We start from the raw sequence: 17,050 nt of genomic DNA on the forward strand, positions 1-17,050 counted from the left end.
TTCAGAAACCGTGGACACGCCTGGGGCTGAGGAGGGGGCAGAAAGCAGGTGGGAGAAGCTGGTTCCCACTGTGTGGTGGGCTCTCCCATCAGCTCCCCTCTCCTCTACTTGAGTCCTTCTCAACCTTCAAGTCTCAGCTCAGTTGTCACCTCCTGTCTAAAGTATCAGTGACCACCCCCTCGCCCCACCCACCCACCTGGTCCCTCTCTACCCTCTGCCTCAGTCTGTTTTCTTCAACATCCCAAGTCACTATCAAATATTGGTGTGTTTATTTAGCTGCCTCCTTGTTTATCCTCTGCCTTCCCTCCTGGGATCAAAGCTCCACGGGGCTCCACAGCTGTCTTGTCCATTGCTGTGTCTCCAGCACCTACAATAAGCCCTGGCACATAGTAGGTTATTGAGCACACAGTAGGTGCTCAATCAATGTTTGTTGATTGAATGAAGCTAGTGCCTCCTCCTCTGTCTGTTTCTTATTTCTCCTTTTCCTTTCCATCCCTGCTCTTCCCCTTCAAGTGTAGGGCTCCCTGAGGACAGGACTGGGAACGTTCTCCCCTGTGCTCCTGGGATGGGGCCAGGCCTCTGTGAGCTAAGGACCTTCAGATCATTGATCCCACCTGATTTGACTGAGGCTCCAAGACAGGGCAAGAGGGCCCAGTCCCCCCTTGGGTGTGAGCACATTCTATGATTCCCTTCCGGAAGCCCGCTCAGGAGCAGTCAGAGACACACAGGTGATAAACATCATATTCTTGCCAGTGACAAACTCAGGCCAACAGCAAATGACAAAGAGTGCCCAGTGTCCGAGCCTGTGGCCTAGACATGCCAGGCGGGGATTTATGAGCTTGCTCTAGCCTCTATTTGGCTCTGCCCACATCCTTAGCACCTCCCCAAGGACCACAGGCCTGGTGGGTGAGGAGGGGACACAGCTCATTGCCTAGGGCTGGTGTCACGCTGGGAGCAGATCTCCCTGGTCGCATCCCCCAACCCAGCCATCCACCCCTGCTGGCCTTGGTCCCTGGGGGTCATCTGTGAACCCCAAGTCACAGCTCTGTTGCTTCCATGATGTTTGTGCTCCCCCTGGGGCAGGGCAGGCAGCACAGGCTGCTAGGTTCAAAGCTCGGCTCTGACATTCACCTGGGGGGTGAGCTGGGGCTAGTTGCTGAACTGTCTGTGCCTCAGTTTTCCTAGGGTTATAATGGGGTTGCTAATAATGGTACCTAACACATTCAGTGGCTGTGAGGGTTAAATGAAATCAGACGTGTAAACTGTAGATAGCATTAGTTACTGTAATTGAGGGACCTGGTCCCTGGAGTGAGGCCCCTGCAGACAGCAGGGCACGATTTCAGCATCAATATTTCTTGGTTCAAATCCCAGCTCTGCCCCTTCCTAGCTGGGTCCAGGAGACTTACCGACGAAGTTCAGCTCCTTGCCTGTAAAGTAGGCCTCAGGACACGTGCCTGGAAGGCTACCGGTAAGATTCAAGGAGCTCGGTAGGGAGTGTGCTCAGCAGGGTCTGGGTCCCCAGAAAGGCTCCGTGGGGGCCGGCGGGGGGTTGCCTTGATGAGGATGGCTCCAAGGGCCACCAGATGATTCTGCTGAGAGGGAGCTGACAGACAGAACAACTTGGCTGAAACAATGATTTGCCCAAGAATAAACACTCCCCAACCTTGATGCACCACGGGCAGTTTTGCAACTCTATGCAAATTTAAGCATTTTTGTCCATTCTTTTTTGAGAGGTTTGGGGGATGGGGGGGCTTTGTCTTTTTTTTTTTTTTAATCTTTTGCTGTTCTTTTAAAATATTTTACTGTAAAATATAGTAACAGAAAGTGTATAAAATATAAATATTGTTTAAATAATAATAATAAAACAGGCATCCATATACCTACCAACTAGCTTTAAAAAAACCCACTAACTGGACATTAGGGCTCCCACCAGCATCCCCTCCCCAATCATAGCCTGCCTTCTCCATCTTCTTGCCGTGGCGGGGGGACCCACTCTCCTCGCCTTTGTATTAACCATCATCTTACTTGTCTGTATGTTTTTTGCTTTCAATGTCATTTCCTATTTATAAGAGGAAACTTTTGGGATAAACTGAAAGGCAGCAATAGGGGATGCGAGCTATTGAAGCAACTGAAGGAGTTTACACAGAGAGAAGAGCATGGAAGATGGTCAATTCTCCCCATTTTACAGATGAGGAAACTGAGGCTTGGGGAGGCCCAAGGTCACACAGCTGGCAGGTGAAGATGCCAGGGTGGGAACTCAGAGCTGGTATGCCCTGAATCGCAGACTGTCAGGTCATAAATGGAGCTTTGGTTTCACTCTCTCATTTGTTTAATAAATGTTTACTGTGAGCCAACCCTAGGCTGGACACCATATTTGGTCCAGCCTCCAGCCCCATCGAACACTTGAAGTCCCTCTATAATATCCTGGCCTCAACTTGAACACCTCCCACGACAGAGAGCTCTCTACCTCCAGAGGGAGGTGTCTCATTCCACCTCTAGCTAGCTCTCAACACTTCTTTTCCTTGTATGGAGTCCAATACCCACCGACCCTAGTTCCATCCTCAGCATCCACGTGGTCCCCTGCCTCCCAGGAGCTCTTCATAGATCTGAAAGCAGAGCTCTCAGCCCCCAGGACTGCTCTTCTCCAGGATGAAGTCCCCAGTTGCTTCAACAGTGCATCATATGACATGGTTTTCAACACTCTTCCCCATGCTGAGGTCCCTGGGGGTGTCACATAGGCCCTAACAGAGGGGGCTCAGGCTGACTTGCCCTCCAGAGGTCTCAGGGGTTTCTGAGCTCACACTGCATGCCAGAAGCCCTTCACGACTCCCTTTGAGCAGCAGTAATTACTCGCATTTTGTAGGTGAGGTGGCTGAAGCTCAGAGAGGCCATATGTCATGCCAGGGCCTCTCAAACTGAACCTGATCCCAGGCAACGCTCTGCCCTCTAGCCCAGGCTGCCTGGAGGACCCCACCTGCAGCCCTCCTATTATAGCCACATTTCTCTGGGCCAGGAGGGCAGGCTCTCCTCACCTCCATGGAACATTTAGGAGGGAGGGAGGTTAAAAGTCAGATGCTGGGGAAAGATCTGGAAGCCCCAGGCTGGCAAATCACCTAGAAAGTCAATGCCTCTGAATTCAGGAGATACAGAAACTCCACAGCCAGCATTCAGCTCCTCCCAGAGCTGACCTGGAGAACAAATCCGAAACCCTGAGCCCGGATCCACACCTGCCTTGACATTTGTGTGTAGATCTGTCCACAGAATGGTCTGTGTCGACACAACCTTGATGTATGCCTTTGCCTGTGTGTGTGTCTATGCAACCCTGTATGGAGGCCTATCTGTGTCTACACTAATGGGTCTGTGCATATGGATGCAGATAGATGTGTCTCTTTATGAGAGTAACTTTGCACACACGTACACTTAACTGTTTACACGTGTGGCTGTACCATAACAGTGTTGGCCTCCGTGAGGGCGTGTCCACATAGATGTGTGTGGGCTGCCAATGAGTGTGTGAGTGTGCCCATGAGGAGAGGGGGGCGTGTGTGTATGTGTGCTCATGAGCATGTGCATTGTATGTGTGCATTCAATGCACACACCCTGTGTGCCTAGGGTCCAGCAGAGTCTTTCCTATCCTGGCTTCTCAGCATTCTATGCCTCACCTGGCCCTCAGGTCCTGAGTCTGACCCTTCCTCCTCATTTTCTAGCCATTTACAACCCCTGGAAAAGGGGCCTTTGTTATAGAAACAATGACACAAACTAAATGTGCATGAGGGAAAGAAGACGTTGACATTGCTGAGCACATGTTTTTCTAAAGAAGGTCTTTAGTTCTCACTGAGGACCCTTAGCTGTGGCTTCCAGACCTGGGCACTGAGGGTGCCCAACAGATCAAGGTGGGCTGAGGAATAGGGGGTAGGCCAAGACCAAGGCTGGGCCCTCCCAGGGTTCGTGCAGAGAGAGCTGGGCTGGCAGGCAGGAGCCTCAGAGTCGGGTCCAGCTGCCAGTGAGCATCCTGTGTGACCTTGAGCAAGTCCCTGACCTTTCCTGGGCCTCAGTTTCCCCAGACTTGTTATAGATTAACATGGAATTCTAGAACACTGAAGCTGGACAGTCCCCCTGGGGATCAAGTGTGGTCCAATGCACTTATCACCCTGATGAGTTATCTGAGGCCCAGAGAGAGAAGGGACTTGCCAGGATCACCCAGCAAGGAATAAGGGGATTGCTCCCCTGGAGCCAGTAGCCAGGTCCATGAGCCTCAGGCCCAGCCCAGGTGACAGGTCATGACCATCTTCAGGCTCTGTTCAGCCACAACTTTCTAGGATTCATCTAGGATTGGGACTCTTTTGAGTTTATCAAGGTACAGGTGCAACTGCTTCCCCAGCCAATGAGGGTGGCAGAGGAAACCGGGGCATGAGAGAGTAGAGGGAGTCACAAAGAAGGACTTCCAAATGTTTAGGACAGAGAGCTGGGGGGCAGGACTCCCATTACATCCCACCCCAGACTCAAGACAGAGACCCACACAGAGAGAGCTAATAAATTTACAACTATACAAATTTACAAACAGCTATAAAACTGGGACCCCACCCCCACCCCCTAGCCAGGGATCCAGGCCCAGGCCCACAGTTGCAGCCCCCGGCACTGACTGTCTATGATCCTGAGCACCTTCACTCCTCTGGCTTCAGTTCTCCCATCTGTGATTCAGGAATAAAAAAGCCCCACCGCAGGGAACACTACCCCATGGGGCACAGCGAGGATGAAATCCTGCAGAATGCGGAGTGGTAAGACACCTGCTTTGCCATCAGAGGGACCTGACTCCAGATCTAGGCTTCCTTGCCACATGGAAGCCTCTCAGCCTCAGTTTCCACATCTGCTCAATTCACAAGGTCATTTTGAAGTTCATCTCAGATAATGTAAGCAAAGCAGGTGCTCAGAAGACATTACCGCCCAGGCCTGGGCACGTGGTAGAGGCCTGTAGACATGTGGCAATTGGCTGCTGGGGTGACGGTGGGCAGGACTGATTACATAATTTGGGGCGGCTGGTGCACAATGAAAATGCAGGCCCCTTGTTCAATAAGCACTGAAAATTTCAAGGAAGTGACAGCAGAGCCTAAACCCAGCGCAGGACCCTCCTGAGAGCAGGGCCCTTTGCGGCTGCACGGGGCACGGCCCAGGAAGCTGGCTCCGCTTATGGGACATCTGGGCGCCTCAAACCCAGTTCAGGTGACAGGGCTGAGGCCCTTCTGCTGTGGCTTCCACCCCTGTGCCGAGAGCTCTGCCTCTCCCCGGGGCTGCAGCTGGGATCGTGACCGCTGGCCCTGCCACTCTCGGTGGCCATCGAGGCAGCATAAAAGAACGACTGTTCTCCTCCTCGTTATGCCCCGTTTTTATCTCATGCCATGCATACAGCACATAGCTGATTTCTTTCCGCAAAGGGCTGCGCTTTTTTTCTTTTCCAAGGGCGACGCTGGAAAGCCATGTGGCTTTTATTGCTGGCAGGAATGTCTGAGGCGTTCCTTCATGCCCACATGAAACGGAGCCGTAATCTTCATCTGTGCAAGGCCAAAGCCCCCGGTCTCCTCCGAGCCATTGGCCTCTGAGATTAATTAAGGCTTCACAAGGGCTGACAGTCATTAGGACCTTTTTGGGGAGGTGGAAAATCCCTAATGGGACCGGCTGGGCCCAGGAGCCCCTGGGTGGGCGGTGGGGCGAGGAAGGCCTGCAGGGAATTGGAAGACACCCTGGACCAGAGTCAGTGGGAGGTGGCAGGAGGGGATTCCAGACTCTGCCCCTGGCCTAGGCTGTGATCTCGAGGGAGACCCTTCTCTTCCCTGGGCCTTGGTGCCGCCATCTGATAAATGGGAGGTTTGGATGTGATATCTCAGAGGCTTGCTGAGTCTGACATTATAAAATTCTGCATCCTGCCTACAGTTCTCACGCCAGAATTCTAATTCTATTCCATGACTGTAACTTCAAGCATCTGATTCTGGTCCATGAGAACAGAGCGTGGTGGTCAGGAACGTGGCTTCTGGGGCCAGGCAGCCTGGTTGGAATCCCAGCTCCACAGATTCCCAGCTGTGTGACCTTGGGCAAGTTGCTCAACCTCTCTGTCTTCAGTTTTCTCACCTGTAAAATGCGGGTGATAACTGTACCTCCGCCGTAAGAGTACTGTGAGGCATAGATTCGTATAAAGTGTGGTATGAGGCCTGGCATGCTGGAAGAGCTTAAGTGTTGTCAGCAACGATTAGTCAAGCTCAGGATTCTAATCCCATGGTTCCGATCCTATTCCAAATATTGGTTTCTGACTGGCTCCTGTTCTTGCCACCTGGTTAAGGTTTGGAGGCATTTTGAACATGGAAATCCTCTGCCTTTCCTCCACTATAGGGGATGTGAAAGGTGACAGCCACTCAGAGGAGCCCTTTCTCTCCCCGGAGCTGAAGCACCAGGAGGAGCTGGGGAAACAGCGTGCCCTTCCCAGAAGCCCTCCTGGGCCCTAAGGTCCCTCTCACCCCTCCCCCAACCCCCCCTCCCCAGTGGAAGAGTCCTCTGATGTGATGGCTTTGCCAGCAGGCAGCTCTGCACCGCCCCCCCCCCTGCTGTGGACAGAGTCTAAGGCACTGCGACAGCCAGCAGAGCAAAGAGGGAGCCTAGACCCCAGAGCCATGTTGAAGGAAGGGCCCTCAGGTCTGAGGCATTGAACGAGGAAGATTTTTATTCCCGGAGCCTCAATTTCCACATCTGTAAAGTGGGGAGAACAAACTTTCTACCCTGCAGAAGCACCATGAGGTTGGTGATAACTGGGGTAAAACTCCTAGCACAGAGGAGGAGTCCAACAAATTAGGACGATTATTAGTCATAGACCAAAGGGCTCTGCCAGACCATTTCCCGTTTCATAGTCGGCAGAAGTGAGGAGCAGGGAGGGCGGCTGGAAGACCAGACCCGTTGCTGGGAGCCGGAACCAGAACCCACTCCCCTGGCTCCTGAGGGGCCTGCCTCCTCTCCCCTGCGCCAGGCTGCCCGAGCCCACCTCACTCCCTTCCTCCCCTCCCTCTCCTTCCATGAGTTGGCCGATGCTCACGGGGACCTACCGCAGGGTGGAGCAGGAGCGGGTGTTCCGCGGCTGCAGGGACACGATGGAGCCTGGTGCCACCTGAGGAGGCGGCCAAGGGCCCGAGGTCACAGTGAAACTCATCAGGGGTCCAGCGGGGAGCCGGCCCTGCGCCTAGAGGGACCGCAGAAGTGCACTCCCATCGATCCGATGGGGACGCTGAGGCCCTGAGGGAGTCTCCCGCTGACTCTGGCTTTTCCCCTGAGAGATGGGTGAGGCGAGGCTCAGGGCTGGCCCCGGGCTGTATCCGCGCTCAGCCGGCCGGGCTCCACATTCGGGCTCCAGCCACCGGCCTGGGCCGCGCCACGCTGCCCCCTGCACTTGCCAGAGCTCAGATCGAGTCTTGCTTCTTCCTTGGTGACTCAGGTCACGTCTCGCCCCCTTTCTGAGCCTCAGTGCTCCCATCTGAAAGTTGGGGGCTACAGCTGAGTCCACCTCCTCGCGGGCGGGTTCTGGGGCCGAAGGAAAGAGCAGAGTGGGTGGGCCTCAGCAGCTGACCCGGTAGCCCGTTCCTGTCCCCCAACCCCGGTTTGAAGGATGTGCTGATTTTCAAGTCCATGGCTGTTTAGCAGGTTTCATTGCCTCTGGCTCCGCCACCATCGTAATAGCTAAGGTTCGTTCAGCACTTTTAATATCTATATACCCAGCTCTTCCCATGACTTTATTCAACCAATGAGGGGGTGGGCTAAGGGACATGTGCGCAATCAGGAGGTGCCTCCGTTCCCCAAATTTGGAGTCAGATCGGGCTTGTAAGCCGCCTCTGGTCCTCCCTAGCCCAGAAAACGTTGAATAAGTTACTCTTCGTTTAAATGCACATAACACCTACCACGTACAATTGCTGTGAGGATGGAATGATGCACTCAAAGCCAAAACTTGGTGCCTGGACACCGACGCCTCAGGGAACTGGCTGTGACTGTTCTCCCATTTTACTGCCCAGGGGACCAAGGCTCAGGGAGTGTGAAAGTTACACAGCCAGTCAAGGGCAGAGCCAGTAGCTGGGTCCTGACCACAGCACTCTCCCAGCTCCCCCTCCCTCCCCTCCGAGTCTGGCTCTTCCCCCCCCCAAAAAAAAACCGTCTGTAATTTGATAAGCGCACTTGTCCTGCACCTTCAGGAGCCTTCCAGAGAGGCTGCCCTGAGGGATGGCCCCAGAGCTGGACTCTCAGGTATGAGGGCCCCCAACCCTGTAGACAGCAATCCCTCGACCATATTGCTGTTTTTCATGACCCTTTCTCACTAATTGTATATGTTTTTAATGCAATATATAATACATATTATTTATAATTATATATGTATAAATATATGTATCTGAAATCGGGGCACAGGCAAGTTCTAGTTTAATTAGCAGGATTTTCCTTCTTTTTCTTTCACATGGAACAATTGATGGCATTTTAGTTACGCTGAAACACAATGCCCCTCCCCTCCTAGATGGCGTCTTTAACGCTCCGGATTGTGAAATAGAGCCATTAGAATGACTTCCATTACCAGAAGAGGAAACCGAGGCTAGGCCAGGGGGTTCACCAGGGGTCCCTCCAGAGGCGAGTGTGGAGACCCGATGGGGAGAAATCACTAGCTTCTAGAAGATAGTCCTCTGTGCTAGTCATGGGACTGGGGCTCCCGTGAGACTCAGGATAAAGGGTACAGATGCCTCCTGGGGAGAGGGGAAGGGGGAAGGTGGCCGACAGTGTCGGCTGAGGCCTGTTCCTATTTAGGAAAGTGTCTGCCTGTGGGGGGTAAGGGGTGGGGGCCAGTGGGTTTCCAGGGCGAGAGTCTGAGAGCCTAAGGAAAGGCGGGAAGGCGAGTCCTCAAGATCCAGGCTCGGAAGTCCCTGTGATGCTAAAAAGCCCTCCCATGAGGCAGGTCACAGACAGTCCTGACCTCCCCCAGGCAGCCCCAGGCGAACCAAGGGAGACAGGACGGCCACGGACTAGGCTCTGAGTCCTGCAAGCTTTGAACATGCGAACTGGATATTTCACAAATGGCAAGTGTGAGGCTCAGCGAGGGGAAGACACTCGCCAAAGGGTCCTGGACAAGGCGTGATCAGGCCTTATTTTTCAATCTAACAACAGTGACAGCTCGCATGGATGGAGCACCCCCTACGTGCCAGGCCTGTGCTAAGCACTCTATACGTGAGCCCATGTGGAAGCCACCATTGTTACCCCCCTTTACAGGTGAAACAGATGAGGCTCAGAAGTTTCGAGCAATTACCCCTAGATCACCGTGACTGGTGGAACAAGAGAGAACTCAGGCAGTGGGACTGCGGACCCCAGCTCCTTCCACAACCAGTGGGCCTCTTAGAACGTTTCCAGAGCACAGAGGTCCACTGTCTGGCCCCCAGGGGCATCCTCACCCCTCCCCAGGCACCAGGACTCTCGAGGAATCAGACCTGCCCTTGGAAGCTCTCTGGCTGGTGGGGAGCCACGTGCAGGGACCTCACTACCAGGAATGCAGTCAGAGCGCACTCCTAGACACCCTCAGGTGGCAGGAGGAGGGCGCCCCAACACTGGGTCATTCTGACCCCATGGATCCCCTCCCAGGGTGAAGGATGCTGGCGGGAGTGGCCCCCAGAACCCAGGCTCTTCGGGCTCCAGGTTGAGTCTCGGTTTACCCAGCTCTGGGCCAAGATGGGGCCCCACCTCCAGCCCTCCTCGCCCTGCTGCCGACAACTCGGGTGCTCTTAGGTGGAGTCGTTAGAGAGAAAGTGGGCTGTTTGTTCATCTGTCCAGTGGGAGAAGGAGAGGAGATGGCTGTCCACACAGGATGGGGAAGGGAGAGAATATCCGCGTGTCCCAGGTAGGGGAGTGGGAGCTGTCCAACTGTCTTTCGAAACGGTCGGGGAGGAAAAAACTGACCCTAGGTCTGTCGCTCTGAGATCGGGAGGAAGTAGGTTGGCCATAGGTCGAAATTGGGAACGAGCTGGTCTGTTCTTCTGTGTCCTCCTTGCCCTCGGCCCCCCAGAAGGGGACGGGAAAGGACTGTGCATTTCTAGAAGGGAGAACGTTCCGCGGGTCGGAGGGCTCAGAGACCCTCGGGTGTCAGAGATGCGAAGGCAGAAAGCGTCCATGGGAAGGGCAGCCTTCTGTCCGACACAAAGCCACTGGTTTGCCCGAGACGCGGCCGCACAGATGGTGAGGAATCGGACGGCACGTCTGTCCAGGAGGGGCAGCGCACAGGAGGCGGCCCGCCGCGCCTGGACATGGGGACAGACCGCAGCTGGCGCACATCTGTGTGCGTGGCCTGGCCGCGCAGCTCCGGGGCTGGCAGCGTGCCGGCGCCTACTAGCGGTAGCTCCTGGAACTGCTCCCACCCTAGAGGCTTCGGCGACCTGTGGCTGGGGACTCGAGCGCCAACAACTCGGGTACCCTGGTAACGGCGCCCACCGGCAGCGAGCGCCCTCCCGAGGGCTGGAGCCGCGCCCGGTCCTGTGCCAGGGCGCCGAGACCCACAGGAGCCCCATTCTCAGGAAACTCATTTGTAAACCCGCCGTAGGAAGAGAGGGAGAAATCAGGCGGAGGGGCAATTAAGGGCATGAGTGCAAACCGAAACCACTAGGCGAATCGAATTTACAAATCTCAGACGCAGCGGGCGCTGGCCCCACAGCTGCCCCAGGGCAGCACGCGTCGCCCTCCTTCCCTGGCCCCAGGGTCCTACCTGGCCACGACGCGGCGGGCGTCTCTCGGCAGGAAGCTCCCAGAGGTAGGACGCGCCAAGGCCCCGGTCTCTCGCTTCTTCTGGTTCTGCTGCTAGTGCCAGCGCTCCCTAGAGCGCGCGGGCCTTGGCCCCGGTGGTCTGCCAGTCTGAGGCGCAGGCTCTATCAAACGGTCTAATAAGGGACCCTCACCGTCCCCGCTCTCGAAATGACCTGAGGGGCTGCTGTGAGGCTCTGAGAGGGGTAGGGACCAGCTCTCCAGGTAGTCGAAGTCGGGCCGGAGCCCGTCGGCCCTGGAGCGCACGCGGGACTTGATTTCGTTTGGCGACGATGAGATGGCGCGCACTGGGCGGGGGCCAGATCCAGGGCAGGATCTCATGGCCACCATCGGATCCTACGCTTCTTTGCTCCCGAGGCTTGGAATTCGTCGTTTTGCACCTGTCGAGCGCCGGCAACAACGAAAATCCAGCCCAGACTCCAAAACGGCGGGGAGATTCGGCACGCGTTCGTTCCCCAGACTCCAGGGAGGTCAGCTGGGGCGACAACCCAGCGTGAACGGGGGCTGGATCTTTCCAGTTGCCCTTCCCAGCCTGCTCGGCTGGCCTAGGGGCGGGAGAGGAAGGGATTGTTGCTGTGGAGCCCTGGGAGAGGTTGGGCTGCGCGGCTGAGAGTGGCGCGAGGACCCAGGGCCAGCGACCAGGCATTGCCTCCGCAAAGCTGTCTGTGACCCGCGGCGCGGCCGGAGCACACCGCCCGGGGAAGACAGAAGTGGGTTTGGACCCGTGCGGGACAGTTTGCATCCACGTGGTGGAAGAAAATTCCCTTTTTTGGAAGCCGGGGCCCTTAGCTTTGCGGCCATTCCCGCGTTCTCCGCACAGTTTTCTTCTCGCCACGGACTCGCGTCCTCTTCCACGATGCAGAATCGTGGTTACATGCGCGGGGGGAAAAATCAGGGAAAAACACTAGAGTTTTTCAGGCCCCAACGTGTTTTTCAAACAGCCACAGGCCGCCACAACGAAGAACAACGCAGCCAGGCCTGCGCGATCCTGAAAGTTGTCTTGAGGGCCGAGCGGAGAGGAGCGGGTTTAGTCGCCCCCAAGTCGGATGCAGGCCCAGGGGGGACACCCTTCTCTCTGTCCTCGGGTTGGCACCGGGGCCGCCGAGGCCGCACGGGGCTGGGAGCTGCAGAGGCCGCTGGTGCGCGCAACCTCGTGTGCGATGGAGCCTCTGGGGTCAAAATAATTTGCAGGGCGGAGGAAGGGGAGTAATGAGAAGTCTCTTTGGGGCAGCTCCCGGGTTGATGTCACGGGCCCTGGAGCCCCGTGGCCCCAGCTGAGGGTGCAGGCAACACAGGCCGAGAGCAGCAGGAGCTGGGGAGGCCGGGCCGCGGGCAGCGGGGAAGGACGCGAGGAGGGGAGCGGCGGCCCCCGCGTCAGGGACCGCGGCCCCGAGACAGCGGCACAGGAGCCTCTGCAGGGTCTGGACGTTTTAAACAAATGCTTCGCGTCGGGCCTGGCTCCCCTGAGCTCCCGGGGAGCCCTGAGCTGGCTCGCGGGCTCCAGACCCCAGGCGGCCGCGGGGCGGGGCCTTCCGCCCCTCCCCGTTGGGCGCCCTTCGGCGGCCCCCGGTCCGCCCCCGGCGGCGGTACCGAGGTGCCCGCGATGGGGGCTCCGATTGGCTGCGCCTCGCGTCGCTCGGGCCGGCCCCGCCCTCGCGGCCCCGGGGTACTAACCCCGCGCGGGCGGCGGCGGCGCAGCCACTTGATTCTCGAGGATTTGTGTCGGGGCTGCGGCCGCGGAGTCGGCGGGGCGGCCGCGAGCGGGTGGCGGGGCCGGGAGGAGGCGGCGGCACAGCCCACGCGGGCCCCGCCGCGGCCGAGGCAGCCGGGACCGGCGCGAGGGGGCCGCACGCGCGTCGCCCGCCCAGGATGCGGGAGTAGCCAGCGGCGGCGCGCGGCCGTCGGGGCGGCGAGGCCTCGCTGCGGGCGGGCCCTGGCGGGCGGGCCCAGGCGCCGCCCCCTGCGCCCTGCGGCCCCAGCCCGGCCGCTTCTGCTTTCCCGCTTCTCGCGGCAGCGGCGGCCGAGCAGGCACCCGCGCCGGCCGCCCCCGGGGGAGCCGCGCCGCCGCCGCCGCCGCCCGGCGCGCTGACGGCCGCTGGTATGCGTATTCCTGTAGACCCGAGCACCAGCCGCCGCTTCACACCTCCCTCCACGGCCTTCCCCTGCGGCGGCGGCGGCGGCGGCGGCAAGATGGGCGAGAACAGCGGCGCGCTGGGCGCGCAGGCGGCCGTGGGCCCCGGCGGGCGCGCCCGGCCCGAAGTGCGCACGATGGTGGACGTTCTGGCGGACCACGCGGGCGAGCTCGTGCGCACCGACAGCCCCAACTTCCTCTGCTCCGTGCTGCCCTCGCACTGGCGCTGCAACAAGACGCTGCCCGTCGCCTTCAAGGTGAGTGCGGGGCCCGGGCGGGAGGACGCCGGCAGAAGCCAGGGCCCCGGGAAGGAAGGGAGGGGACGTGGCCCGCGACCTCGCGGCGAGAGCGGGGCGACTGGGCCCCGGGCGCCTTCGGTCTCGCCGCGCGCTCCGCCCGGGGACTTCGGCGTTCCCTCTCGGATGCAGCCGGCGGGGATGACTTTTAGAGGGTTTGCCTCCTCCGCCTTCGGGGAGCCCTGCGGAGAGCCGTTCATGCGGAAACGCGCGGATGGCTCTTCGCTCCCCCGCGACCCCGATCCCTCGGACACAGCCCTGCGGGCGGCGGGCGAGAGGAGCCCCCGGACCAGGGCGAGGACCCCGGAGGTGGGGTGCGGAGGGTGGATAGGGCCTAGCCTCCGCTGCCAGCACACCTCCTGCAGCGCTTCAGAAGCACTTCCTGCTCGCACCCTCAGCCTCTGGCTTCTGAAATTTTATACCGGGCGACTCTAGGCCGGGATTGGGGACCCTCATCCCTAAACGGCTGCAGCCGGGATCCCGAACGTCAGGCAGAAATTGGGGGCGCCCCCACCCCCGGCAGCCCCCAGTCATTCAGAGGATCTTTTTCTCTTTGCCAGGGAGTAGGCGACTGTTTCATTTTCATTTTTTTTAAGGGGGCAGCGAGATGAAACGAAAACGCCTTGGTTTTCCCCTAAACCTCACAGCTGCCGTGAGAAAGGGCAGGGCAGGAAGGGCCAGCAGCGGCTGGGGGTGGAGGTGCCCGAGGTGGCTGGAAACAGCGGCTCCTGGCAGCTGAGGCCGTCCTTGCTCCCATTAAGACGACTCCAAATTGGAAAAAAGGATGAGTGGCTCTTTGAGGTCTCCCGGGTGACATCTTAAAATACCAGTGGGGAAAATCTCCCGGGGAGGAGGGGGAGGGGGAGGCCCGTGTGACTTTAATCCTCAGATCGGAGGTTTTACTGTCACTTGGAGCTTAAAAGGAATCTTTGAAATTAAAAGAAGACAGGATGTTGACAGGAAATCTGGCCTTTTTAATCAGACCCCAAACATTTTCTCCTTGAAATTTTTACCATCTGGATCCCTGGTCCCTGCACGCGGTGGCCACGTTTAAATGGCTGTGACTGCGTTTGCAGTCTGATTCCTTTTCGAAAGGCATCTGCCTCTCCAGGGTCCTTGGGGTGGAAGGGTGGGGTAGACTGTATTGGGGGAGCATCTCCACTCCCATCCTGCAATTCCCAGCAGGTGCGTTCTCCTCCATCAAAAGCCCCTCTCTCACTTTAAAGGGGTTTTCTGGAAACACCAGCTTGTTTTGCATTTTGCATTTTCTCTGCACAACGAATTCAGGCTTTGCAGAGGCCGGTAGACTGGGCCTGGGCCCTGTTTCAGGGCCAAATTTCATACCCCAAACGGCTCTTGCATTAATTGAGTGTGGGGAGCCGTGCCGTTCTTATTGTTGTTGATATTATTTTTACTTAGAGAGTTGGTTGCTAGGAGCATGTTGATTCCTCTTTCGATCAAGCCGAAGGGAAGAGGGAACCTGCCCCCCGCACGGTAGTGACCGGGTTCATTCACAGCTCTCGAGCTTAGATTTAATTTAATTGAAAGGATAATTTCTCAGGACATGGCTTAACCATTTCATCTAGCATTTGGGTATGGAAGGTAGAGATTTCGTCATCTTGTTTTTGTTTTATTTGGGAGGAAGATCTGTATGGTTTTTAAGCCTCTGTCTACCCCGAATTTGAGAAATCCGCAGTGCGCCTGGGACTGGGGGGAGCTGCCTGGCCCAGCCCCTCCCCTCCTCCCCCTCCCCTCCCACTACCTTCCTAAGCTGTCTCCTGCCCCCATGCCCTCAGGTGGTGGCGCTGGGGGACGTGCCAGATGGAACGGTGGTGACCGTGATGGCGGGCAACGACGAGAACTACTCTGCTGAGCTGCGCAATGCCTCGGCCGTCATGAAGAACCAGGTGGCCAGGTTCAACGACCTGCGCTTTGTGGGCCGCAGTGGGCGAGGTGAGCGGAAGGGAGACCTCGCCAGCCCACGCCGGCAGTGGCAGAGATGGGGAGAGGAAGCTGAGAGCAAAGCCTTGGGGTCCCGATGGGGGCCCCAGAAACAGGTCTCTCCAGGCCCAGCTCTGCCTAGAACAGTGGTTTGGAACCCTTTAGGGTGTTGCGGACCCCTTTGAGGGTCCCTTGAGGGTCTCGCCAGAAAAAGAGAATATTCTCCCACTGGAGCCTTCCGTGGCTCCCCTCTTTCCCTGTGAAGCCTCCAGTCTCATAAGAGACAAGAGACGCTGAGAGAAGATCGTGGATTAACACATTCAAAAGGGGCCTTCTAGGTCTTTTTCGATAGATGAGCTTAGAGGCTGAGTTAGACAAATCCTCCGTCTTTGGGGCCGAAGCATCCCAGCCGCTCTCCCCACTGGGGCGGAATCTGGCCCCACCCCCACCCCCAGCCTTCGAGGCTGCCTCTCCCCAGCTGTGGTCTCCTAAAGCCACAGTTTCCCCAGGCCTTTGAGCCTTCAGGCGGTTTAGAAAAGCAACAAAGCCGCGCAGGAGGCTGAATGTTGGAAAGCACAGCTTGAAGGCTGCCGACTCCCACCCCAGAATCAGCGCTGGTGTGCCACTCTGCCTGTCTGATCTACCTCACGCAGTATGCAGGAAGGCAGAACCAGACGCCACTGTGGCTGCCGCCAGGGGCTGTGGAGTGGGAGGCTGCTGGGACCTGAAACCCATCATCACTTCTGGGTGGAGGAGTCCTAGAAATCCTGCCCAGGCGAAATGGAGAATCGAGGCTCGCTGGCCCCTTAAGACCAGCTTGCTGTACAGTGGGGAGCACCCTTCCCCAGCCCCTGCCCCTCCAGCTTTGCTAAGAAAGTCAGCTAGGTCCCCCTGCTCCCAGTCTCCACAGAGGCTGAGGCAGGATTGTACTTTTCATCACCAATAAACAAGACCTTCTCAAGGTTTTAGTTCCCTCTCAGCCGCCAGCTCTGCTCAGAAACGGGCATCTGGGCACCATTTTTTCCTCCCCAGCCGTTCAGTGTATACATACAAATGTCAAACATATTTTGACTTTTCAGCATTAATTAAAACCAGGGCATTATTTGCATGTAATAACTGTTTACTTGTTACTTTTTATGAAACTGAAATAGTTTACATTCTTTCAAACATTTCCTGTTCCTGTTGGCTCCCTTCCCCACGCACAGATTTCTTTCAAACGTTGCCCTTAACTGGTTGCAGGTTGATGGATGGAAAATGCTTGCTTTTATGAATTAAGCTTTCATTGCTGCTCCTCATTAGTCTCCAAGCCCCTTTTGTCATCCCAATCTCGCAAGCCTTTTGCAACTTAATCCCAGCCCCAGCAGTGAGTGGAGAGTCACTTGCCACTGGGCGGGGGTGAATGCAGCTCCACTCTGGGCGGTGGCCGGGCCCGCCGGCCCAGGTGGTGGCGTGGGGGAAGGCCCACTCTAGCTGCAGCCCCTTTCAAGGCAAGCAGGAGAGGTCAGTCCCGGGAGCCCAGCAAGGCATCAGGAATGTGGTACCCTACTCCGTCTCCTGGGAGGTGAGATACAGACAGAGATGAGATGGGGATGCTCTGAGTTACCAGAACCTTGTCTGGCCATTCTGCTGCTAAAAACGGTTTCTTTGTGGCATCTGTGCCCACAGACCTGCCCCCACCCTGCGAGGCCTGCCGGGGGGAGGTGAGTCTCTGAAGCATCATGCAGCAGCATGCACTTAGAGCAGGTACCGCTGAGGCTGGGATTGTGGCTCTGCGAGAAGCAGGAGGCTGAGTTTATGAGCCATCCTGGCAGCCCCTCTCTCCCCAGTCTCAGTGGTCCCGGGAGACAGGACGAGGCCTGTGGGAGTTCCGAGC

The 17,050-nt window shown here is 57.4% G+C and overlaps 1 protein-coding gene and 1 long non-coding RNA gene across 2 annotated transcripts in view; one reads left to right on the forward strand and one right to left on the reverse strand.

Moving 5' to 3' along the window:
• The window catches only part of LOC139045351 (uncharacterized), a 33,219-nt gene extending 20,316 nt beyond the window's left edge, over positions 1–12,903 (reverse strand). Inside the window, exon 1 of the long non-coding RNA XR_011503553.1 lies at positions 1,407–12,903. This is a non-coding gene — a long non-coding RNA (uncharacterized lncRNA). The remainder of the gene's footprint in view (positions 1–1,406) is intronic.
• Positions 1–17,050, forward strand: part of RUNX3 (RUNX family transcription factor 3) — a 63,060-nt gene that overhangs the window by 20,953 nt on the left and 25,057 nt on the right. Inside the window, exons 2-3 of the mRNA XM_070510676.1 lie at positions 12,926–13,197; positions 15,033–15,189. Coding sequence (XP_070366777.1) covers positions 12,926–13,197; positions 15,033–15,189 — 429 coding nt within the window. The remainder of the gene's footprint in view (positions 1–12,925; positions 13,198–15,032; positions 15,190–17,050) is intronic.

The sequence above is a fragment of the Equus asinus genome, chromosome 5, assembly GCF_041296235.1.
Source record: "Equus asinus isolate D_3611 breed Donkey chromosome 5, EquAss-T2T_v2, whole genome shotgun sequence".
NCBI lineage: Eukaryota > Metazoa > Chordata > Mammalia > Perissodactyla > Equidae > Equus > Equus asinus.